Below are 26,143 nucleotides of genomic sequence, written 5' to 3' on the forward strand. Positions count from 1 at the left end.
TTGGGGAAGAAGCTTCAAGGTTGAGAGTGGAAAGAGACTACACACAAGGTAATGCTAGTGAGGTGGTACAAGTTTCCTCTTAAAATTATAATTATAGGGGAACATGCCATTCCCTTGTTTAAATGAGCACTTTCATCAATGCAAGTGGAGTGGAGTAGATTGTTAGAGAGCCATATAATTAACAACATTGTACTTATGTTTCTCTTGAACTTGTTCACAAATAGTATTGATCTTTGCTAAATATTCTACATCGTTTTCACCTTACTCCTTTAGCAACCTAATTCTCCTCACGGTGTCCGTGAGCCTTGATTGCCAATAATGTATGCAACGATGAGCAGCCATAAATTATCCCTAACAACCCCCTTCCCAACAATGACGTGCCTTGAGAAGCTTGTGCGCTCGTTGTGTCCTCATTCTCGGTGTTTGTCAAATAGTCTAACCATGACACAACAAATAGCCGCAAAGGCATGCTATGTTGGGATGTGTTCAAATTGACATAATGGGAGTCCTCATGTATTGGCCCGCTAATCCCACGTTTATGAGGCACTAAACCAAGTAAGAGACATAGCAGGACGGAACTTCATCAACAAATAACCCCAGGTTTATGAGGCATTGAACCAAGTAAGTGGCCTAGCAGTGGATGGGGAGCAGCAATAGGATAGAAATTCATCAACAAATGAACCAATAGTGCAAGGGGAAAATCCCTTTGATTGAGACAAGTGGGTGGTTAGCAAGAAGGGGTGATTAGGGGTTCCATTGCAGAAAGTGTGGCCTTGAGAGAAGAAAGATCTTGAGTTAAAGCAAGAAAGATGGAGGTGAAGGTGCAAGGTGTAACACGAGCCTTAGATTGAAAATGGATCTGTTTATACTCAATAGAGGCTTAGTAGAAAGAGTTTCACAACTAGGTGGGTTGATAAGAAGCAAGGAGCAGAGACAGAGACAAGGTAGGAGCCACAAGGAGCTTTGGTTTTTATTGCAATATACTTGGTATTAAGTGGAAAATTGCAATATACTTGGTATTAAGTGGAAAATTGTTCTTCAAAAGAAGAAGTTATGCTACCCAAAATGGATCTGTTTATACTCAATAGAGGCTTAGTAGAAAGAGTTTCACAACTAGGTGGGTTGATAAGAAGCAAGGAGCAGAGACAGAGACAAGGTAGGAGCCACAAGGAGCTCTGGTTTTGATTGCAATATACTTGGTATTTCCACTTAATACTTGGTATTAAGTGGAAAATTGTTCTTCAAAGAAGAAGTTATGCTACCCAAAATTACACTGAATCTCCCTCTCGTGTGAAAAGGGTAGACGGTAGAACACTCTGCGTCTTTTTGAGAGAAAGAGAAAGACAGAGAGAGAAAGAAGAGAATCGGCCATGGCGGACGAGCGCCCAGATATCCCTCCCCAGCTGAACGTGGACGCCAAGTGGGATGCCTGCTACGACATCACGCTGCGCCGCTTCTTCTATTCTTCCGTGGCGGGAGCAGCCTCAGCCCTCCTCTTCTTCAGTACGTGCAATAGCACCTTTTCTTCTGATTAGGGTGTAGAGTTTCCATCATTAAGTGCGAAGGATTCTTTTCTTCTGATTAGTTTTTAGGGTTTCTCTGATGTGTTAGTAAGTGCAAAAGGTTAGGCTACGCTCAGTCGGAAAAACGCTTTAGACTCCCAACTGTTTAGGTAAATTTGGTACTCAGCATGCAAGTTGCTTGGAAAACTTCAGAAACTTTTGATTTTCTGGGCATAAATGCTGTGTCCTACAGTTGAACGTTTTACACATTACAAATGCATGGGAGTGCCCATTATCTATGAGCACGGGAGGTAGCCTTCCTCAGACAAAGGTTGCCCAAGAATTGGAGTTCTACATCATAACATGCATGGGCACTGATCGGGGAGGTTGCCTTGTAAAATCAGTGTTCTGGGTCTAAGGCTCTTATTTTAATATATGGTTTGCTTAGGACTTTTTAACGCTTGGGGTGATGACACATGTCGGTTTAAATGCAAATGCAACTTATTTTCACGGTCATGGCTGTTTGAGTATGTGATTTTTGGCACCTACTTGGAATTGGTTGCAGTGTCGTATCACATTCTGATGCATGCCATATTCCTTGTCTCCCATTCTTGCATCATTCACGTCTCTATTTTATGGTGAAGATGATTCTACACACCACATGAGCTTGAGTACCACAAGTGGATACCGCCCTTTTCAAATATTTGCCAAATTTTAGGCAATGCATAAGTTTTTGGGACAGTTAGCTGGATATTGTTCATAGTTGTTAGAGATCTGTGTGATGGAGATGAGGCTTTGAAGATGTGTTGATCCAGGTCTCAGATCCAGAGTGACAGAGCTTGAGGAGCCAGCTTTGCGCACTGTTGTTGCCAATCGATTTGTCATTCATAGATGAGTGGACAAACCTTTGAGAACACAACTTCAAGCCCAGGTGCATGAAACGCACACTAGCATGTGACCGCTTCCTGAAGGGGAAGGTGAGGTGTTTCTACGATTTGAACTTAAGACCATCCGTTTGAGAGTCTCAAGTGTAAACCACTAGGCTAAAGCCTATGGGACTCCATGTCTTCATTCTTATTACATTTAACTTTTTGTCCTTGCTTAAGGTAGGTTTCAATTTGAAGAACAGGACCCTTGGTGTGCTGTTCAGCCATCGTGATGGAGTCAACCTATTGTTGAAGCTATCCGACCAGCTTTTTCAGCCTGACTGGCCTTGTTGGCCTTATCTGGCTGCAGCTTGACATACGCATTTCACATGTGGGCGAGCTGGCTACTCTGGGTGCCCATGAGGCTGTTGAATTGGCTAGCCCAGCCGCTCTATTGTGTAAAGGTGGCGAGCTTAGACAAAACTTCCCCAAATTGCTGCTTCTGGATCTTCAAATAAACCCAATCTCCTTCTTCAAAATAGCTACCCAGATGATGCGTATTGGTCTTGCGATTTGAGCCTTCTGAATCTCCTCCTGGATCTGCCTCAGCATCTGGTCCATGTTTTGGACTACCTGATCTGCACCATAAAGTTGAGTAGAAGTTTATTGAGCACCCACCCTTCACATTCACATTAATGAATTGGGTGCCATCCGGAATGAGGTGCCTTCTCACTCATTTATGCAGAATGTGAACCTGCATTAAAATGTACACAAAACAGACTCATCTTTACAATGCAGGAGTAAAACATACTTGCCACATGTTGACATGGACAAATCCAAGTCAGATTCACGCATTGCAGACTTACAAGTGCACGGGGCTAGTCCAAGGTGTCCACCGACCCCTGGTCATCACAGGGGTGACTAAACTCATATCAAGATAATGCATACATTATACCATTCAACAACAAGATAAAGAATGCAGTGCACAAGTTGCATTTGATAATCTCTCATGCTCATAAGCTTGCACATTTGTTACATGCACTGAGGTTGATCGTGGTAACACACAATTGGGCACTTTTATGTGGTGAGATCTTTAGCATCCAATTCTCAGAGAAGAGAGAGAGAGAGAGGAGAATAGAAATGAAGTAGACGACACAGTATCGGGTCCCAAATCACCCACTGAAGGCCCCCCTCTTGCAAGTAGGAGTATTTGCTTATATTATTTCTTTGGAGAATGCTGTACAATGCTTGAGAAACAAGCGATATGACTTCCCAATGCAAGGACGAGGAAGACCGTACGTTGGTTGAGTATCCACCAATCCAAGGCACTCCAGAAGACTCTTCGGGCGACTTATGCAGCTGTAGGACTGCACATATGCTAGCTGAATTGTAACACGCGGAAGCTTTGGGAGTCTTCTTTCAGCCCTAAACACTCCTGGAAACCATCTGATGCAAAACGCAGATATAAAGAGAGAGAGTAGAGAGAGAGATGTGCTGGAAATTCAGTATATTCATATGGTACAAAAAGGTACCCTAATCTACAGCCATGGGCTGCCTTACATAAAAGGTGGTAAACACCAAAATCTCTAGACCCACACCCAAAGTGGGAGTGAATGGTGACAACAATGGGCACACTTGGTCTTTTATAGGGTTCTTGGGCAATGTATGAGCTGGCCGATTGGGCCTGAACTTCACACATCGCTGGTCGGGCTGCGTTTCTCCATGGACTGAGGTGCTTGCTGCAGCCGACGTCATCTGGTACAGTCGACATTGCCCTCCTTGCAGGCCGACAGCACCTTCTGGTTCTTCTCCAAGCCTTGCTTCAGTCTACACTGCCAAAAGTGCTCTATGCTCCATCATCCTAGTTCTACCTGGTTTATACTCTTTATCTGGCTGCCTCTTTTGGACCAGCATCGGTGAATGTCCATGGCATCTTTCATGCACATGACATCCCCCTCTGCTAAACTTGATGACGGGCTTCCAACTTGTTCTTGGATGACTGTCATCATCCCATACTTTTTCCTGAAGTCCCTCTGTCATTCATCCATCCCTGGCAACCCTTTTCTTTGAAAGCCCGGCCCGGTCTCTAAAACCACTCTGTCTCAGACTAAGATCTATGCATCTGTTCCATCTAGTCCACAATCCTTTCCTGCCGTGACTCTGAACACTGTCTTGGTCTTCATTCCTGAGAAATGAGTCTGGCACTCTCACATCACCCTTGGAGGATAAACCTCCCTTGGGACCGTTGCCCGTGAACCTATCTGGCTCAGAGGACTGCCATCCCCTTTGGCTTTGTGGAACACCACCAACAAACCTCCTGGGAGCTCTTCCCGATCTGTGTTTCTTGCCTTGGGCTTTGTATCTGTGTACTTTCCTGTACCTTGGACCTGTACACCATCATATGGGTCTGAATCAATGTTTAGCTTGGCTGAGCCTGGTGCTCTGATACCAATGTAACACGCGGAGGCTCTGGGGGTCTTCTTTTAGCCCTAAACGCTCCTGGAAACCCCCACCACGGATGGTGTATTTGCTTTATTAGAATGATGTGAATCTGAAAAGAAAATACAGAATTCTTGACCTTTCTTGGCTGGGAAATCCTTGCCCTTGACCTTCAGTTTTCCACCCCTTTGCTTAGCAACTCCCCTGGCTTGTCTAGCCCTTGATTTGCTTGAGCTCTTTGTAAATAATGAGATGATTGAATGGGATTGTGGGCTAGGCTATTTATACTACTCCTCATGAGCAGTCGGCCAGCATAAACCCAGGCGGCCAGCCTTAAATGTCCCACGACTGCTGAAAATACAGCAATAAATGCTGAATTAAATCCATAAAATGCTGCGCATTATTCCTAACTGGTTGGGAGGTGAAGCGCCTGCTTCCAGAGTGCTGGGCACAGCCTTTGCCCACATTCCAAGGGCTGGGCAGCCTGTATGGGCTGCCCCATACTTGCCCTACAGCCATGTAAAGGCTGTAAACTCCTGGAATCTGCCTTATTCTTGCCCTAGGGCTGTCCTACAGCCCCTCCATGGCTGGTGGGTTCAGCCTGGGCCTTCCTGGCCCTCATGAGGGTGGTTCCACACCATTCCCATGCCCACACTAAGATCCGGGGTAGCCCTATGGGCTGGCTCCTTGTTCTAAACACTAACTACTCAACTACTCAGTGATCTGGCATCCGGTACCATACCAGATACACAGAATCATTGACATTATTCTAGAGGGAGACTCTCACAGCGTGGATTGGCACTGTTTCATGTGCAGGACAGTGCACACCTGACCTTGGACTCATGTGCAGGACAATGCACACCTGACCTCGGACGATTGAGATGGATCCCTGGCTAACTCGTCCCGGACTGGGCTCACATGGGACCAGTTCACCATCCTAGGTCGTGCACCTTCTGTACAGAAATGTCTACGTGGCATCCAAGTGCGGGATGCACGTGACACTAGCCCTATTTGCTGAGCTTGTGCATTTGGTCTTTTTCCATATCTGTGGTGTTATCTGCTCATCTGGCAACATCTCTAAGCCTTATCTTTGACCAATGGCTTTGTTCTTGATGGTACTTCTTCATAGCCTGTCACGTGTTAGATAAAATAAATGCATACTTACCTCCTACAAAACTAGATAGAAGCTAGTGCAAATAGGTATGCATCATTCGCATCTATTGGGTATTCTAGGTATTAGGCAGGTAGTGTGGAGCCTAGTGGACTATCACATGCCATAAATCCAAGCATTGTCGACACATCAAAAACAACACACAAAGTCAAAGAAATTCAAACATACATCCAAGTAATGATCCTCCTGTTCATGGATTGTCTTGTCTGGTCTCATTGGAAACCGGTGCTGAGCTATCTAGCTCCCGAAGGAAACAGCTCAGTCTATCCTTAACGCCATCTAGTCACTAGGATCGCCGGAGAGTTCATCAATAGTTATCTGGGCCATTTGGTCGTATTGACTGCCCGACTAGAAATCCAATACAATCATCTGGGCTATCTAGTCGCAATGATCACCTGACTGTTCATCAATAGTCATATGGACTATTTGTTCGCAATGACCGCCCGACTATAAAGTCCAAGATATCTGGTACAAAAGGCCGTCCAATGGATCATCTAGCATCGTTGCCACCCAAATACAAATCTTACTCCTTGGGCTATGTGGCATCGTTGCCACCGAAGCTAGAGCATGTCCAAGTAACCATTATATAAGCAAGATAATGATCAATTCCATTCCAAAAATATTTATACAATGCAGTGTTGGACTATATATAGCTCACCCTAGCTTGACCTAGATCTCACCTATATATATCTATGCACTATCATAATATATACTTCTTTGGGAGCGATGTCTCATGTACTTCTCTCTCTCTCTTACTCTTATCGTATCTGTCAACATGGTATCAGAGCGAGTTACTCTTTCAACAATGCAGAAGATTGGCTTGAACAGTTTTGAATGATTTCGTTTTGCAGTAATTTATGGATTATGTAGGTTTCTTTCAGTAAAAATCTATGTTTATCTATGTAAGTATCTATTATTTTGTATGAAACATCACTTTTGTCCTTGTTGTGTATTGAAACAAGTTGTAGGATTTTGACTCCCTAAGCTTGTCGGTAAATTTTGAGAGCCTTCCTATCCGAATTTGAAGATTTGGCCGACAAATAGGATCTTAGATTGTATTTGTCGTGAGCTTGAAATTGTAGAGCTGCTCGTGTCCTCGATTTTGAATCAATTTAGAAATTCATCAAATGGATGTTAAAACAACTTTTCTCAATGGTGACTTGAGAGAAGAGATATATATGGAACAACCACTTGGTTTTGTTATCCCAGGAAAGGAACATCTGGTATGTCGTCTTCATCGAGCTGGTTTGAAACAGGCTTCTTTTGCATGATACTTAAAGATTGATGCCTTTCTTTAATCACATGGATTTGCTTTCTGTTCTTCTGATCCAAATTTATACTTGAAACGACAATATCATTTATTTATTATTATTGCTTTATATGTGGATGATACCATCTTGGTTTCCAATGATTTATCCTTCCTTCTACATACTAAGAAGCTCTTATCATCAGTATTTGAAATGGTGGATCTTGGTGATTCTTGTCTGGGCATTCAAATCTAGTGATCTTGCGAGAAAGGTATTTTGCTTCTTCAATAAACAAAATTCACTACTGACGCTCTTGAAAAATTTCGATTGGTTGATACATATCCGGTATAAACTCCTAAGAATCGACCTTCAAAATATGATCATCCTTTGATGGATGATTGCCATATGCAAACCTGGTTGGCTGTCTACAATTTGGTCTCAATACACGTCCTAATGTTCTTTTCACTGCAAATCTTCTTGGTCAATATATTGCTCAACCTTCTCATGGCAATTGGATTGAAGCAAAGCGTGCTTTGAAGTATTTAAAGGGCACTAAAAATAATGGTCTCCTTTATCATCGACAAGCATCTTCATCTCACTCTTCACCTTTATGCTTATGATAGAGAGAGAGAGAGAGAGAGAGAGAGAGAGAGGTACACGAGACATCGCTTCCAAAGAAATGTATATTATTGATAGTACATAGGTATATATAGGTGAGATCTAGGTCAAGCTAGAGATATATATAGTCCAACACTCCTGCTCAAACTAAGGTCTCTAGCTGCTGATCAAAAAACCCTTGGGGAGTACAAGGGAAAAACGCGAGCTCCTACATACATCTATGAAAATTTATATATAAATGTGAGATATGCATGAATGTGATAAGTAATGAATAATATATATGTACATTGATGTCCATAAACCAACTCCATTTCCAAGCTTGCTAAGGTGTTTCACGAGCTTCCAAGAGTGTTTCCTGATGCTAGTCACTCTCCTAAATGACTAATTCAGCAAAACAGCTCTCTTTATTGCTGTAATTTTTAGTCTTTTTGTTGAAAACCCTAATTTCAGCCCTCCTTTCTCAAGTTGAACCATAGGGGAAGCTTTCCCAAGGTTCCCTTCATCCTCTTGAAGACTTTTGTCGGCGAAGAAATGTGACAAATCGAAGATCTCATCACTCTAAGGATTTCCATCGTGAAGACTTCCGCTGTCATCGACTCTACTTGCAATTGGTAAGCTTTTATGCTTAAATATGGAAGCAAGTAGCAGGAGGGAGGAATTGGATTACAAGATCACATACCCCGTGTAGTGTTCTCTTGTCCTATGTGCTCTCTTGCAGATTATTGCTACCATGTGTTGGTGGAACAATAGAGAGCAGATGGTAGGGAACATGGGCACTTGAGAGGGTAGTGTGGGTTGCAAGTCTACATCGACAACCACTTGTTTGCAATACTGTATTCATAGTGAAGATTGTCCAATGAAACAAGCTTGTCCAAGAATGAAAATAGTCCATGATTCAAGTTGAAGGTGAACTTTTATTCAGAGAGAGTTTGAAGCTGAGCACAGTGGCTATCCATAGAAGACTTAGTCTTTTTTTTTTTTGGTTAATGTCTTAATTAAAAGTCTTCGATTGATATTATCTTTTGATTTCCTCTCCTTAGTAGCTAGGTTTGTTAGTTTATTTATTTTTGATCTTTCAAATGTTTTGTTTTTGTCTTTGTCCTTCTTCACTATTATTTCTTTCTCAAATCTCTCAATTCGTAAGTTCAGATTTTTATGACCTTATGAAGGTATATATATATATCCATAGAAGACTTTCCAGGAAGGGAAAGGGATTTGGGTGGTTAAAGGCTACACAAGAGGAAGGAAGAGCAGATTTTTTTTTTCTTGAAGGCACTCCAACAGAGGACAGTTTATATCAGTGTTGTTTATCCGTGTTGTGTGGCTTGGATAAGCTATCTCTTGTTGTTTGTCATTGTTTTCATGCATGTATTGGGAATCTGGTGCATAGCATCCTCATTCTTGTACCTAAGAAAATACTCTGTGGAATAAAGCTTTCCTAGGGGGGGGTCGGCCCGTTCCGGCCCTAGCGATGTGTTGAGTGAGGCCAGCTCATCTTCAGTGTGATTTTTTCATTCGTTTGCAAGTGTATTCAATCTAGAATCGGTACTTTTGGGTGCCTGTGCCGTTATAGTGGTATTAGAGCCTAGGTTCTCAAAATGAAAATTAAGGCAAAGGCATCCCCCATGCTTCTTGTACAACTTGCAAATCATGGGAAACTTAGCACGTGAAGTGGAGTTGATAGAAGAGAAATACTAGTAGGAGATCAAGAATCAAGAAGACTTCTATCTCCAACAGATTAAGGAATTGAAGGAGGAGCCTCTTAAAAAAGAGAGCTTAATTGAGGAGTTACAGGGAAATCAAGTTCACGACTCTTCGGTCAAAAGGCTTCAAGATAGGTTGGGAGATTGGGCCAGGCATGAAGGGCTTAAAGCCTTAATCCAAGAGAGGTTGCCATTGCTTTCTTGCTAGAAGAGGGTTACCAGTTATCTTAGAATTCATTAGGGGTATTCATTGAAGAGCCTAAGGACAGTTAGGACTCACTTATCCAGTTTCAGGCTCTCACGTACTACTAGGTGCACATTGAAGTGAACCAGTCAGCAAGTGCTCCAAAGAAGAGGAAGACAACCCTTATGAGTGGAGGCAATTCTTAGGAAATGCACGCCTTTGGGGACACAGATTTGTCTAGAGGAAAGGCTATGAATGTCACATGCACTCTGCACTCAGTGCATGGTGACAAGAGGGCTCATCATCAGCAGTGCAACAGTTGTACAGTATTAGAACCCAGTAGGATGATATTTGTCGTACGCCGTGACCCTATTGTACATCCTCAGTCCAAGATAAGTCAGGCACGAGCTACGTAGGTCATTCCTTAGCGGGTCAGTCAGTCGGTCAAGTCCCTTAACCCACTTGGAGAGAATCATTCATGCATGTAGAGTCAGTAGAAGCCTTAGGGTTTGCATCAGAAAGCACTTTGCATCTTGCATAATATGCATTCATATGCTTGTGCATCATTTAGAACATCCCAGAAGCCTTAGGGAATTACTAGGATTTATCTGGTATTTTTTCCATATTTTATAGTATTTATTTAGCATTATTTGCATTATTTGTCATTTATAAATATAAACTCTATTAAATGACCAGCCAACTTGACCAACCTCCAGTTAGTATAAATAGGCTTGCATAGGGCTTAGTTTCTCATTCAGTCTTCAGTGTGCTAAGAGCTTTCCTCCTCAGCCCTAGGAGTTCCCCTTGCCTTCAACACTAGACTAGTCTCATCCAGCCCTTGGAGTGCTTGAGGTTGCTTCAGCCAGCCCTATTTCTCCAACACCTGCAGTTCAGCAGCCCCTACAGCCCTAGGCGCCTGCCATCAGCATCAGTTCAGTCCCTGTATTCAGCATCTATTCAGCCCAATTCAACGCAGCAGTCCCACAGATTCAGCAGTTCAGGTTCAGTCCATCTGTACAGCCCACAGGCGCCTGCAGCCAGCCTGCGTTTTCTGTCCAGCAGCAGCCGTACAGCCAGCGTTTCTGTCCAGCAGCAGCACACCTGCGTTTTCAGACCAGCAGCATCCCTACAGGTCTGCGTTTCAGTCCACAGCAGTTCTCAGCCCTGAATCATCAGTTTACATCAGTATCCAGCCTTCTGTGCATCATCCATACATGCAACAGTCATCTGGTGAAGGTAACACAGCATTCATAAGCATTTACAGCATTCTAACATAGCGTAGAACAGTCCACCATCTTCTTTTCTCAGCCTCAGGTGTGCAGCCCTTCCTCATACCCTTGGGAAGAGTGCATAGGCTCGAGATTAGGTCATCGAGGTGTTCTACAGCCGTGTACAGTTCAGCCAATCTCCGATCCTCCGAGATCTTGCGTTTGGCTTATCTACAGTCCACAGTCATTCTCTCTAAAGAAATAAAGCAAATACTATCTCGTTATCGGGATAGGGGGCCCTTCAGTGGGTAATTCGGGACCCAATCTGGTGTACAGTTCTCATCTCTCTCTCTCTCTCTCTCATCTCTCTTTAAAGTATGAAGTATTGAAGTGGATTGCTAAACTCACAAAACTCAGGATACAGAAGACGGTGTGAGCATCTGTGTGACAGGATCTTCCAATACAAAGACTTCCGTTGCATACCACATTGGTATCAGATTTAGATTGTCCACACACACCGTATCCTAGCGTGGGGGCATCCTTGGATGGTTAGATTGCGTTCCGGCACGACCACCGACTTCAGCATCATGTGTACAGAAGAGAGTACTCATCAGCCGGAAGACGTCTCCCCCGAAGGAGACCATGTTCTTCCGCCTACAGTAGACACCATAGCTCTTCTTAGAGCTCAGAACCAGCTGCTCATGGAGCGTCTCCAACTCTTGGAGGCAGCAGCAGCACGTCCTTCTACACCTCCAGCAGCACCCGACTACATCTCCCTCTTCTTTCAGATGGAACAACAAAGGAGAGAGGACGAGGCCCGAAGGAAAAGAGAAAAAGCAGAAAGACGGGACTATGAGGAAGCCCAACGCAGGATCGACGAAGACCGGCGTCAGGCTGAACTCGCCGCTCGGGAACACCAACGTGAGCTTGATCGAGAACGTATGTTACTCGAGCACCAACGGGAAAAGGAGGCCATACACTTGAGGTATCAGTAGCTCTCCTTAGTCTCCCCAGTCATAGGTGTCACCAGCAGCCCGCAGCAGCATCAACCACCATCATCCGCAGTCAACCAAACTTCAGTAAGTATGATGGTAAGTGTGATCATTCATCTGTTAATCAATTTATTCATCAGTTTAATGCTCATTTTCCATTAGCTAGGATCACAGACCCTCAAGACAAAGTCCACTTAGCGGCTCCCCATCTCACTGGTGAGGCAGTCACTTGGTGGCAGCATTGGTCTAGTATTCATACAGACCAGGCCACAGGTGTCACAACCTTTGACTGGGACATCTTTGTCCATGACTTGAAGACCAGATTTCTCCCGCCCGAGTACATGACCGGTCTGAAAGACGAGTTCTATGGACTCAGACAGAACGGATCCCCAGTGCTTCAGTTTTCCGGTAAGGTTATTACTTTAGCACATCAGTTAGGGTTATCTGAGCAGGCTAAGATGGAGCAATTCATTCGTGGATTGGACTCTAACATTCGGTTCACAGTTCGTAACTTTGAACCAAGTATATATGACCGGGCTCTGACTCTCGCTCAGAATGAAGAAATGAAGCTTAACGGGGGCAAGCCTAAGCAGGCATCTCAGTCCAGTACCAAACCCGAGCAAATAACGCATCTTCTAAAGATGCTAAGAGGACATCAGTAATAGCTCCAGTTCAGGGGGTAAGAAGGATAAGGAACCTAAGAAAACCCCTGATGAAAAGGCTAAAGCAGGCATTACTGGAGGTTATCTTCCTCCAGAGGAGCAAAGGAAGTGCCAGTCAGAAAATAGATGTTTTTTCTGTCATATTATAGGAGGATTGCCACAAATGGCAAGCGGCACAAGCCGCCAAAGCTCCTTCTGCCACAGTTGCCACAGCGTCCCCAACTCCTCCAGCCTCGCCTACTACCTCAAATGCAGTTCAACTTTTACCTTCCATGCATCCTATGCCATCTGTGGTATTTGATGCTAAGCAGGAGGGTGAGAGCGATGCTGCTCAGAAGAGCCTCATTCGAGCTTATGGCTCTGCCCAGGGCCGACAATTTATAATCCTTTTCGATATGGGTAGTTCTGAAGACTCCATCTCTCCCCAGTTGGCTAATAAATTGAACTGCACATTAGTCCCATATCATCTGGATGTGGACGGGTTTCCACCTGGTCTTCGCACCCACATTTCCCAGAAGGCACAACAATTTGCCTTTGAAGTTCAGAAGGCCTCATTTCAACGAGATTTCATCATCTCCTCTGTTGGGGTGTGACATGATCTTAGGAATTCAGTGGTTCCGTCAGTTTGAGCCTATTCCCAATTGGGGGCAGGACACTTTTACTATTTGTAAAGGTTTTCCTGAGCCTGTCATGATTCGTGGGGATAGAAGCATTCTTGGCATCCCATTGATTTCGCATCTCCAGGCCAGACGAGCTATCCGCAAGGGAGCAGAAGGAGCACTCCTTTATGTTCGTGCTCAAACAGCCCCTCCCTCATTAGTAGCATCCTTTACATCTTCAGTCCCTCAGTTAGCAGACCTCCTATCCAGACACCAGGACATTATGCTTAGGGACGATCTCCCGCCCAGTCTCCCACCCTCTCGCCTTGAGGACCATCACATTGATTTGGTCCCAAGATCAGATCCTCCTAGCAGGTTTCCCTATCGTCTTTCCAAGACTTTAGAGGGCGAGTTAGAAAAGCGGTTATCTGAGCTTCTCTGAGCCGGATTCATTCGGCCTTCTTCCTCCCCATTTGTTGCACCTATCCTATTTGTCAAAAAGAAGGACAAGTCTGCACGCCTTTGTGTAGACTTTAGGGCATTAAACAAACTCACTATCAAGAATAAGTTTCCTATGCCGAGGATAGAGTACATTTTGGAGCGTTTAGACGGTGCTAAGTTTTTCACTAAGATTGACCTCAAGAGTGGTTACCATCAGGTCCGCATTTTTGAAGTTGACATTCCAAAAACAGCTTTTCGGACAGAGCGTGGTCATTACAAGTTCGTAGTCATGCCTTTTGGGCTTACAAATGCACCCACAACGTTCAATAAGATGATGTCTAGGATTTTTCGCGGTCACATTGGGAAGTGTGTTTTCATATTCCTTGATGACATACTAGTCTTCTCAGCCACTGCGGAGCAGCATGAGAAAGATGTGGAGAAAGTCTTGCAACTTTTGCGAGATAACCAGCTCTACATAAACGCCAAAAAGTCTGTCTTTGGTGTTAAGGAAGTTCAGTATCTAGGCTACATCATCGGTTCTGATGGGATTAGACTGGACCCATCAAAGGTTCAGGAGATCTTAGATTGGGACATTCCTAAGACCGCCCAAGAAATCCGTTCATTCATAGGTCTTTGTCAGGCCTATAGTAGTTTTCCAACCTTGCAGCACCTCTTACCGACTTGCTCAAGGGGGGAAGACTCGCAAGCAGAAAGTCTCAGTTATAGGTAAGGCACTTGATGCATTCTGTGCACTCCAGAAAGCTGCCTCAGAAGCACCTGTATTAAAGTTAGCATCATGGGACGAACCTTTCGAGGTCATCACCGATGCCAGCAATGTAGCCATAGGTGCAGTCCTCCAGTATTATTCGGTATATGACAAAGAGCTTTTGGGTGTGATCACAACGCTCAAACATTGGAAGCCTTTTCTTTATGGACAGACTTTCACAGTGAAAACAGACCACCAAGCACTTAAGTGGCTTCAGACTATGCCAAGTGCCCAGTGGAGTGATCGACAGGTCAGGTGGAGTCAAATCTTCCAACAGTTTGGAGGTATGATTGAATACATCCGTGGTAAGCATAACCCAGTAGCAGATGCTCTTAGTCGAAAGTCCAGCATCCAGGCAGTCCAAGAAGCTACCATTCTCGAAATCACGGGGAAGGACTTGGATAGTATGAAAGACCAATATGTTGACTCCCCTGAGTTTGGTACTCAGTATAGTTTGGTCCTCACTTTTGAGCCTGGCCACTATTCAGTACAGAATGGTTGGTTGTTCTACAAGAACCGTATCTGTGTTACTCGGGAAAAGCGTTCTGCTCTTCTCCACGATACCCATGTGTTGGGGGTAAAGCTCTTGCTGAGCCCCTTGTCACATATGTAAAGTGTGTACATATAAACACACACACACACACACACACACACACTATTTTACATGGCCAAATTGGCCCGTGTCCGGCCGGGGACGCTCGGACACATGTGTACCCTAAGTTTTAATAAAACTAAAGTAGTGAGTAAGTGAGAGATATACTCACGTTGAAATCTGCAGGGAGTCGACTTCTTCTTCTCTTCTCTGTGTGGTGCTAAAACCTGCACGAACCCTCACACATTCTTGTAAAAATATGGAAACAAGAGCTAGAAACTAGAAGACTAGAAGTGAAATAAGAACAAGATTGAAGGGCAAAGAGTTACCTTGAGATGAGTGTAGACAAGACACAAGCTAGATACTTCTTATGATGTGACACCCACAATATATAGGTGTGTAGTACAAGAGATAGTAGCCACGCTGATATGTGGGACAAATAAGATGCCACATGGCAGACACACAAGACTCAAGACAAAAGTTTATACTAAACTAGGAAAAGAGTACACCTAGTGTGCACTTATTTCCAACACCCTCCTTAAGTGGACACTAGGGGGAAGACAAAAGACAAGACTGAAAGATAGACAAGACAAGACCAAGACTGAAAGACAAGATAGAAGACGAGATAGAAAAGATCCTGAGACACCCCTCCTCAAGTGATATCCTCATATGGGTCCACAAGGGTAGGGACAAGATGGATCTAAAACAAGACATAGTCAGATTGATAGACAAATAGACAGATAGACAAGACTAGATAGACAGACAGACAAGACTAAATAGACAGACAGACAAGACTAGATAGACAGAAGACTGACTGTAGACAAATAGATGGACCTTGAAGACATCCCCTCCTCAAGGGCAATCTCTGCCTCTTGGGTAGGGACAAGAGAGAGGTCCAAAAGCAGAATGAGTAAGACACTAGAACCCCTTGACCTACATCATCGGTGTTCAAAGTGGTAGACAAGAAAGATGAAGTAATCAGAAAGCCCACGTTTCATCATATGAGGAATGAACAGCAAGATCTGCTGATGGAGATGCTGCAGCAACATGGGCTGAGGTAGATGTAGGGGCTGATGTAGAGGGTTTAGAGTAGTAGTCCTTCTCCCGGTGATTATCACGGCCACAAATGGTGCATGGATGAGCCTTGAAGCAGTCCTTCTCCATATGATTAGTTTTGCCACAATGGGTGCAAGGCTTTCTTACCTTAGAACTTCCTTTCTTTGCTAAAAATGCAGTGTCAGTTACCTTTTGTTGTTGAGTTCTTTCCTCTTCTTGGAGAGCATTGATGATACCTTCAAGAGTAGGATTATTGTGATACTTGAAGGTAGTGACAAGAGTAGCATAGGTGTCAGGTAAGCTTTTGAGAAGCACAGCAATAGCAATATCTTCGGAGATGGGGGACTTCATTGATGCAAGCTGAACCATAAGAGTGCGAAGATAATTGACATGAGAGGCTATAGTAGCTCCCTCCTGCATATATAGATCAAAGAATGAGATCATAAGTGTAGTCTTAGAGTTTTTAGAGCGGGGTCCAAAAAGGGTATCCAAAGTGATCCATGCTCGAGAAGCAGACTGTATGTCGGAGATGTGATGAATGTAATCATCTCCAAGACCGAGCAAGATGATAGCATAGGCTTTGTCATTCTTGGCAGTGGGAACATAAGTGACAACTTGCTCAATGTCGGAATCTTCGGGAGCAGCATGGTGAACAACGTCCCAAAGACTTTCTTTCATAAGATGGCACTTGATTTTGATTTGCCGAGTATGAAAGTTGGACCCATTGAATTTGTCGATAGACATGAGAGAATGAGTAGAAGAGGCCATGTGGGAAGGTCTTACCTCTTGCTAAAATGCAAGGGCAGTGTCTATTCCCTTACAAGATTGCAGAAATGAATGAAAGAAGAGATCCAAATTGTTTTTAGAAGCCGGCTCTCTCACCACTTGTCAAGGCCATAGCATGTGACAGCCCATTGAAGCATGAGGAACCAGCAGTTTGCAGATATGAGGATAACAAAAGGACTGACCAGCAAACTGAAGGAGACAATGCACAGTACCTTGTAGACTCTTCAAGAGGAAGCGATGGCCGAACTGAATGCAGCAAATAGCTCGTTAACAGGAGGAAAGTCGATCTGCAGAGCTGCCTCTAGATGATGCGCAATAAATCCTAGGTAGAGACAGTCCCTTGAGTCGATGAAGAAGGCAGCCAAAGGAGAGCAACAACAGTACAGCGGGCTGTAGCAGTTCCAATATGATGGGCAGCAGCAGCTCCAAGAGAGATAACAGTAGCAGCTCCACGAAAACTTTGAATAAGGACAGCCCGATGGCTGAGATGAAGGCAATGGGCTGAAGAGGCTAGGAGGAACCTTGCTCTGATACCATGTAAAAATATGGAAACAAGAGCTAGAAACTAGAAGCCTAGAAGTGAAATAAGAACAAGATTGAAGGACAAATAGTTACCTTGAGATGAGTGTAGACAAGACACAAGCTAGATACTTCTTATGATGTGACACCCACAATATATAGGTGTGTAGTACAAGAGATAGTAGCCACGCTGATATGTGGGACAAATAAGATGCCACATGGCAGACACACAAGACTCAAGACAAAAGTTTATACTAGACTAGGAATAGAGTACACCTAGTGTGCACTTATTTCCAACAGTTCTCACCGACACACTCTTCTCTACACCCTCTGGCCTCTACAAACTGGTATCAGAGCCATCTCCGCTCGTCGCGAGCTCCAGGAACAGGAACAGGCAAATTCGTTTTTGCTGTTTTTTCACTATAATTTTGCAAATTTTTTTCCTGAATCGACATTGGAGCTTACAATAAGTGTAAGCAACTTTTCCGTTGCTGTGTAAGAGATTTCGGTGAGATTTTTCGAAATTTTTTTTCCCTGGCGAGAAATTTCAGTTTTGGGCATTCTTCTTGTAGCTCATTGCTGACCTCTGGGGAAGCATTCTAGACACTATTTCAAGTGTTTTTCAAGCTGAAAACAGGAAATTTCAGCAAACATTTGAAAGGGTTTTATAGGAAAAGCAGGTGACAGGTAACAGGTGTTATAAGCTGAAAAACAGTAAATTTCAGCTACATGGCTTCATCATCTGAGCTCAAGAATCTCTTTGAGATTCGAAAATTTGATGGGCAGGGCTTTGACTTGTGGAAGGAGCGCATTTTAGGCGTACTCTTTCTGAAAGAGTGTGATACGCCAGTTGAGGGTACAAAACCGGACACAATGTCATATGCAGATTGGAATAGGCTGAATAAGAAAGCTGTTACGTATATAAAGATGGCTGTGTCAGATGATATTCTGACAGAACTCAAGGGTCTTGATAAAGCTCAAGGCTACTTATGAGAATGCCACGCCAGTTAATCAGGTTCACCTGATGAGGAAGCTGGTGAATATGGAGCTGGATGAATCTAAGTCAGCATCCGAGCATCTGAGTGTGTTTCCAGGTATCGTGAGCCAGCTTCAGGACACAGGTCTTCCTCTATTTGATGATAAGCTGAAAGCTATCTTCTTGTTGATGACACTACCCGACTCGTGGGAGACACTAGTTGTCTCATTAAGTAACTCCTCTTCGTTGAGCTATGATGGAGTTAGGGGCTCTATTCTCAATGAAGAAATAAGGAGGAAAACAAGTGGTGAGTCAGGTGGTGCCTACCAAGTTAGAGGTAGAAGCAAGAATGCTGAAGGTTCCTCTAACAGGGCAAGGAGTAAGAGCAAGGGGAAGGAAAAGAAAGACTTTGAGGTTACTTTTTTTTTTTTCCGGGAGAGAGATCCTACTAATAGTTAACATTACAACTCGCTCAACGTCCCAGCCACACTGGTGTCGTGAGCTACAAGATCATCTACGCGGCCCTCTGAAGAGGGCGACGAGCACACTCGACCACAGAGAGCGGAGGGGCTACACTGGAGTCCTCCTGGGAAAGGCGGCCAGAACACGATCGACGCCGAAAGGGAAGCTTTATGGAGAGCGCGGATGAGAGGTGCCGCCGAGGGGTCCAAGCAAGGTTTGAACCCAAGACCTTTCGGTCCTAAGCAAACACTTTACCACTTGGACTATCACCTCTTTGGCGACTTTGAGGTTACTTGTTATCAATGTGGCAGAAAAGGGCATAAAAAGCCCCGACTGTAGGTTCTTTAAGAAGGAGCAAGAGAGGAAAAAGGAGTGGCAGGGCAAGAACAAGAAAGATGAGAAGAAGGATGCGAAAGAAAAACTATCCTCTGAGGCTGAAAAAGCCAATATTGCCTCTAGTGTCGTTATCACTAAGTTGTCAGACACAGTTGTTGCATTAGATTCTGTTGAGTCATGTGCTAGTGATGTCAAATGTGACTTGCACATTGACAGAAAGGATGTCATAGATGCTTTGCTGACCACCCATGATGAGATTCAGGGGTTCGTTCCATGTAACTCCAAATGTGGATGCGTTTGCCTCGTATACTCCAGGCCCATGCGGTAAAGTGTTCCTTGGGGACAATCATGCATGCAATATAGGGGGCAAAGGGACTATATAGTTGGTCCTTGAGAATGGGCAGGAGCTGCAGCTCCATGCTGTCAGATATGTTCCTGGCATCAAAAAGAGTTTGCTATCGGTGGGTCAGCCGGATGCATGTGGTTTCTCTACCACATTTGGCAGTGGCATGTGGAAGATGCACAAGGGTGTTATGCTAGTAGCCAAGGCAGCAAAAGAGGCACACTGTACTACTTGCATTCAAAGGTTATCTCTGGAAAGTGTCTTGCTGTTGCGGATGTGAAGTCTCACATGGAGCTTTGGCACAAGAGGCTTGGTCATATGAGCCACAAGGGCTTATAGGTACTCTCTTCTCTTAAGAGAGTTGATATAAAGAAATCTCATCTTGATTTTTGTCCTGACTGTATTTTTGGAAAGCAAGTAAAACGTTCTTACTACTCTGGTGTGCGAAGAAAGTCTCAAACACTTGATTTGGTTCATTCTGATGTGTGTTCTATGCCTGTGAAAACATATGGTGGTATGAAATATTTGATCACTTTTGTTGATGATGCATCTCGAAAGTTGTGGGCATATCCCTTGAAACATAAGGATGAGGCCTTAGATGCATTTAAAAGGTACTATGCCTATGTGAGTACTCAAACAGGTAATAAACTAAAGTGCTTGAGAACTGACAATGGGACAGAGTATGTATCTAAAGCGTTTAACGAGTTTTGTGAGAAGCAGGGAATTAAGAGGGAGCTCACACCTCCTTATAATCTGTTACGACCCTGTGTTTTACTCTGGACAAGATGCAGGTGTGCACGGGGACATGGTGGACAGTGTGAATGGCATCAGGTTGAAGTCAAAAAGGGAGCCCATATGTGGATAACCCCAAGTGTGAAGGGGGCCAAGTGATTAAAGTCTCTCATAACCCATGGGGACAAAGGATTTTGGAGGGGACAGAGGTTTAAAAACCTTTAAAATTATAAGAACCCTTTTTTAGGGGAAATCGTGGCCCTTATGCTATTTTGGGGCCACGTGTGAGTTTTTTTGGAAAAAGGAAGGCTGGCGGGCAGCGCAAGGGAGAGGAGAGCTTTTCTGAAAACAGAGCGCATACAGGCTGCTGGCGTGGAGAGTTTTCTGAAAAAGAGGTGCATACAGGCAGGGGCTGCAGGGCTGCGTTTCTTTCAGGGGCTGCAGGGCTGCGCTTCTTTTATGCTTGCCTTCTGAAGGGACTGTAGGTAGGCAGCGCAGAATTCAGGACTGGTTTCAAGAGGGAGATCATAAAGGCTGAATGCTGGCTGTGCTACAGAACAGAGATTCGAGACTCTTTTCTCTCCCTCTCTCTCTTTAGTTCTTGAAGAGCTGGTCGGCTACTGGCTGCAGAGCAAACAGGCGCCTACAAGTTCATCTCTTTCTCTCTCCTTTGCTTTTGGCAAGATGGTTGTCAGTCTTCTGGCTGCGAGACAAGAGGACAAGACAGTTCGGGGCTTTTCCTCGTGTCTTTTTCTCTCTTGTGGAAAGCGACATAAAGACTGTAAGTCTCTCTTTCTTTGTGAGCAAGTGGGACTGCAGGTGATGTCTTTCGGAGTCTCTCTTTTCACTGGCTCAAGACTGTTCCAGAGTGGTTCTCTCTAGCCCTTTGTGAGAGGAAGGGTTTGGCAGTTCAGAGGGTGGAAACAGGACTATTTATGGGCTGTTTTTATTTGGCTGCAAATTCAGCTATGTGCTTGGGTTTTTGGCTGCAAGTACAGGTCATTTGGTTATGTTTCTTGGCATGGGAGTGATGCAAGCTTGCATGGCTGCGTGCTCATGGAGCAGATTGTTTTCTTCCTGCTAGAAAGGAACAGTGGGACCTACAGTTATGGGCATCTCTATGTTGCCAGATGTTTCATGAGGGAACAGGTAACTAGATGTATGCCGTTGTTGGCACTGTTGTTAAATGGTGCCATGAATGGTTATGTATGGAAACAGGACAGAAGTTTCAAAGGGACAGGCCTAAGGGTTTCATGTGGAAACAGGTCGTAGGTTTCTCGAAGAAACATGTTTTTGGGTTTCTCCAGGAGATAGGTCACATGCAGGCAGAGGGTACAGGAATGGACACATGTTTGGTACAACCTTGCTACTGATTGGACAGGAGACAGGGGATCCATGACAGAGATGGATAGTATCCTTGGAAAGTAGAGAGGGTTGGTACAGGTGTGTCGACTGTATGGTATGCTGTGCTGTGATACTCTTTTGAGAGACAGTTTGGGAGTCTGTGTTGTGATGCAGGAGCACTGGATGTGTTAGGGTGTGATGCTGTTCATGGTGTAAGAGGCTATGGATGGTTGTGGCAGCCTTGATCATGGGAGAAAGCTTCTGTATGCAGACTCAATGTGAGAGAGTCTTTCGACATGAACAATGGCTGGACTTGTTTGTGGATGCCGAGTGGACAAGAAGCCAGATGTAGGTTCTTTGCAGGCTTCAGGGGTTCTACTGTGACGGCTGAGTTCCCAGCCTTATATTGTAATCAAAGCTCTTATAATCAATTAAAGAAATACCGCAAGGGGCGCCACTGCGTTTTGGAGCCAATCGGTGTCCGTGTACTATTTGCAGGAGCACTCTAGCTCCCCCTGTTTGTTTTCCTTTTCTAGGTCCTCAATGGTGTTGAAGTGTTTTATGTGCGAGTGTTTGTTTCACCGCCCGTCAGGCCGGTTTACAAGGTTCCGTTGCCGGGACACATCGTCGACTTTCTCAAGGAGGCGAGTCCGTGGTTGACACATTAAAAGCTTCAACATGAGGAAAGTGAAAAGGAAGTGCAGGACATAGTACAGGATTTTGTGTCTTTGCCTATATGAGGTGAAGAGCAAAAGCTGAGGATGAAGCTCAGGAGAAAAGACACCAAGGGCAAGAAGTAGTCGGCCAGGAACAAGAAGCAGTTGAAGTGTTATGGTGCAGGAGATGCGTTGAAGGCTATGGCTTTCGACAGTTTGTCACCGGTGGTATATTCATGGAGGCTTCATGGGTTCGGAAGACAGTTTCTTTCTATGTTTAGCAGTGGTGATCTACTATGCTTCATCGAGGACTTGTGCTTACCACTTGGGTGGAGTGCAAGCAGGTTTTGGGTGCCTGAGGATGTATCAGATGAGGCTCAGATGGAAGTGGAGGAACTTGACGAGGTTCTTATTCCTGAGCATATACTGGCACATAAGGAAAGAAAGGTACAAGGTAAGGTTTCCCGTCGCTATCCTGTGAAGTTCAAGAGCTGTTCACTGATGGATACGAAGTGGATGGAGGAGGTTCACTGATGGATGCGAAGTGGATGGAGGAGGGTGACTTAGCAGATTCACCTCAGGAGTTGCAACTTTATCTTGATGCCTATGAGTTGGAGTCGACTCTTGTTACGGCTCGTTCAGGTTCAGCAGAGCATAGGTCTGGAGCATTGCCTGATGCTCAAGAGGGGGGTAGCACCTCCGCTCCCTTGTTACAGACAGGCTCATTTGTTATCTAGGAGTCGCTTGGTGACATCTTTGTATTCACCCGAAGGTACTAAGGCTGACAGTACATCTGCTTATGGGACTTCTATGATATTGTGTACTAGTCACATGAGATGGTAAAGTTGGGTATGGTTCATAGTCGGCCGCACCTTGAACTATAACTGCAACTATGGATAACTCTATGGAGGGCATAAGTCTTGCGAGCAGTCCTAGAGTTGGTTTGGTTCATGGAAATATGGATCGAACTCTATTTGTGCATGTATGCATACACTTTTTGAGGTAGAGGTATTTTTGTATTCTGGTGCCATTGGATCCTGGTACCATTGAGAATACATTGGGAAATACTCTGCATTGTGTTGAGTACTGCATGTAGATTGATATGATACATCAAGTGCTTTATTATGTTCATGGATGCACCACTGGGTGTGACTCCTGCGGGATGGCCATGAAACATATGTGGGAAAGTACTTAGTGGATGTAGTGTTTGGATGCATTGAGTGCTTGCATATGCTCATGTTTTAACTTCAGTCGTGGGTACCATGGGATGCCCATGGGCGTAAGGCTTGCGAGCAGCCCTTAGACTGTTACTTTGGAGTAGGTAGAGCATTATGAGGAGCATATTGTTTGCGAATGCATATATGTGTCATGCATATGTTTGTCATATTTAGAATGATGCATGGTTTTGTTTTTGGCTAACACAGGTAACGTGTTTCCTTTTGGTTTTAGACTTTTGCTGTAGGTTCTGAAGGAACAAGCAAGAGGACAGTGTGGCTTATTGTGCAGGATGATTATTTTATCACCCAGATGCATTGGAAGGCCATTGTTTTTGCCATATGGGATGTCTTTGCTCTTAAGATGCTTTACTGTGCCATTGAGTGCAATCGAGGACGCTTGCCATTTTTCAAGAGGGGGGTATGTTACGACCCTGTGTTTTTCTCTGGACAAGATGCAGGTGTGCACGGGGACATGGTGGACAGTGTGAATGGCATCAGGTTGAAGTCAAAAAGGGAGCCCATATGTGGATAACCCCAAGTGTGAAGGGGGCCAAGTGATTAAAGTCTCTCATAACCCATGGGGACAAAGGATTTTGGAGGGGACAAAGGTTTAAAAACCTTTAAAATTATAAGAACCCTTTTTTAGGGGAAATCGTGGCCCTTATGCTATTTTGGGGCCACACGTGAGTTTTTTTGGAAAAAGGAAGGCTGGCGGGCAGCGCAAGGGAGAGGAGAGCTTTTCTGAAAACAGAGTGCATACAGGCTGCTGGCATGGAGAGTTTTCTGAAAAAGAGGCGCATACAGGCAGGGGCTGCAGGGCTGCGTTTCTTTCAGGGGCTGCAGGGCTGCGCTTCTTTTATGCTTGCCTTCTGAAGGGACTGTAGGTAGGCAGCGCAGAATTCAGGACTGGTTTCAAGAGGGAGATCATAAAGGCTGAATGCTGGCTGTGCTACAGAACAGAGATTCGAGACTCTTTTCTCTCTCTCTCTCTCTTTAGTTCTTGAAGAGCTGGTCGGCTACTGGCTGCAGAGCAAACAGGCGCCTACAAGTTCATCTCTTTCTCTGTCCTTTGCTTTTGGCAAGATGGTTGTCAGTCTTCTGGCTGCAAGACAAGAAGACAAGACAGTTCGGGGCTTTTCCTCGTGTCTTTTTCTCTCTTGTGGAAAGCGACATAAAGACTGTAAGTCTCTCTTTCTTTGTGAGCAAGTGGGACTGCAGGTGATGTCTTTCGGAGTCTCTCTTTTCACTAGCTCAAGACTGTTCCAGAGTGGTTCTCTCTAGCCCTTTGTGAGAGGAAGGGTTTGGCAGTTCAGAGGGTGGAAACAGGACTATTTATGGGCTGTTTTTGTTTGGCTGCAAATTCAGCTATGTGCTTGGGTTTTTGGCTGCAAGTACAGGTCATTTGGTTATGTTTCTTGGCATGGGAGTGATGCAAGCTTGCATGGCTGCGTGCTCATGGAGTAGATTGTTTTCTTCCTGCTAGAAAGGAACAGTGGGACCTACAGTTATGGGCATCTCTATGTTGCCAGATGTTTCATGAGGGAACAGGTAACTAGATGTATGCCGTTGTTGGCACTGTTGTTAAATGGTGCCATGAATGGTTCTGTATGGAAACAGGACAGAAGTTTCAAAGGGACAGGCCTAAGGTTTCATGTGGAAACAGGTCGTAGGTTTCTCGAAGAAGCATGTTTTTGGGTTTCTCCAGGAGATAGGTCACATGCAGGCAGAGGGTACAGGAATGGACACATGTTTGGTACAACCTTGCTACTGATTGGACAGGAGACAGGGGATCCATGACAGAGATGGATAGTATCCTTGGAAAGTAGAGAGGGTTGGTACAGGTGTGTCGACTGTATGGTATGCTGTGCTGTGATACTCTTTTGAGAGACAGTTTGGGAGTCTGTGTTGTGATGCAGGAGCACTGGATGTGTTAGGGTGTGATGCTGTTCATGGTGTGAGAGGCTATGGATGGTTGTGGCAGTCTTGATCATGGGAGAAAGCTTCTGTATGCAGACTCAATGTGAGAGAGTCTTTCGACATGAACAATGGCTGGACTTGTTTGTGGATGCCGAGTGGACAAGAAGCCAGATGCAGGTTCTTTGCAGGCTTCAGGGGTTCTACTGTGACGGCTGAGTTCCCAGCCTTGTATTGTAATCAAAGCTCTTATAATCAATTAAAGAAATACCGCAAGGGGCGCCACTGCGTTTTGGGGCCAATCGGTGTCCGTGTACTATTTGCAGGAGCACTCTAGCTCCCCCTGTTTGTTTTCCTTTTCTAGGTCCTCAATGGTGTTGAAGTGTTTTATGTGCGAGTGTTTGTTTCACCGCCCGTCAGGCCGGTTTACATAATCCCTCTTCGAATGGGGTGGCCGAGAGGGTAAATCATACGTTATGTGAGCGAGTCCGCTGCATGCTGTCCACTGCTAATCTCCCTCAGCAGTTCTGGGGAGAAGCATTGAAAACCGCGGTTCATATATGCAACAGGTCTCCTAATCGTGCGTTAGAGAATGGCATCCCTGAGGAGGTTTGGTCTGGCAAACCGGCCTCATATGACCATTTGAAAGTTTTTGGCTGTGAAGCATATGTGCTTATTCCAGTAGAGAAGAGGTCCAAGCTTGACAGGAAGTCCATCAAGGGCATCTTCATGGGGTATGGAGATGAAGGAGAAATGGGCTATAGAGTGTGGGATCCTCTATCTCGAAAGATTATTCGCAGCCGAGATATAAT

General features: G+C 44.7%; 1 protein-coding gene across 1 annotated transcript in view; it reads left to right on the forward strand.

Moving 5' to 3' along the window:
- The first annotated feature begins 1,260 nt into the window (after positions 1–1,260).
- LOC147612683 (MICOS complex subunit MIC10-like) overlaps positions 1,261–26,143 on the forward strand; it is a 38,539-nt gene continuing 13,656 nt past the window's right edge. Inside the window, exon 1 of the mRNA XM_086783250.1 lies at positions 1,261–1,503. Within this exon, the coding sequence (XP_086639376.1) occupies positions 1,371–1,503 (133 nt within the window). The 5' untranslated portion in view covers positions 1,261–1,370. The remainder of the gene's footprint in view (positions 1,504–26,143) is intronic.

This window comes from Cibotium barometz, chromosome 45 (assembly GCF_041138505.1).
Source record: "Cibotium barometz isolate CiBa-2024 chromosome 45, ASM4113850v1, whole genome shotgun sequence".
Taxonomy (NCBI): Eukaryota; Viridiplantae; Streptophyta; class Polypodiopsida; order Cyatheales; family Cibotiaceae; genus Cibotium; species Cibotium barometz.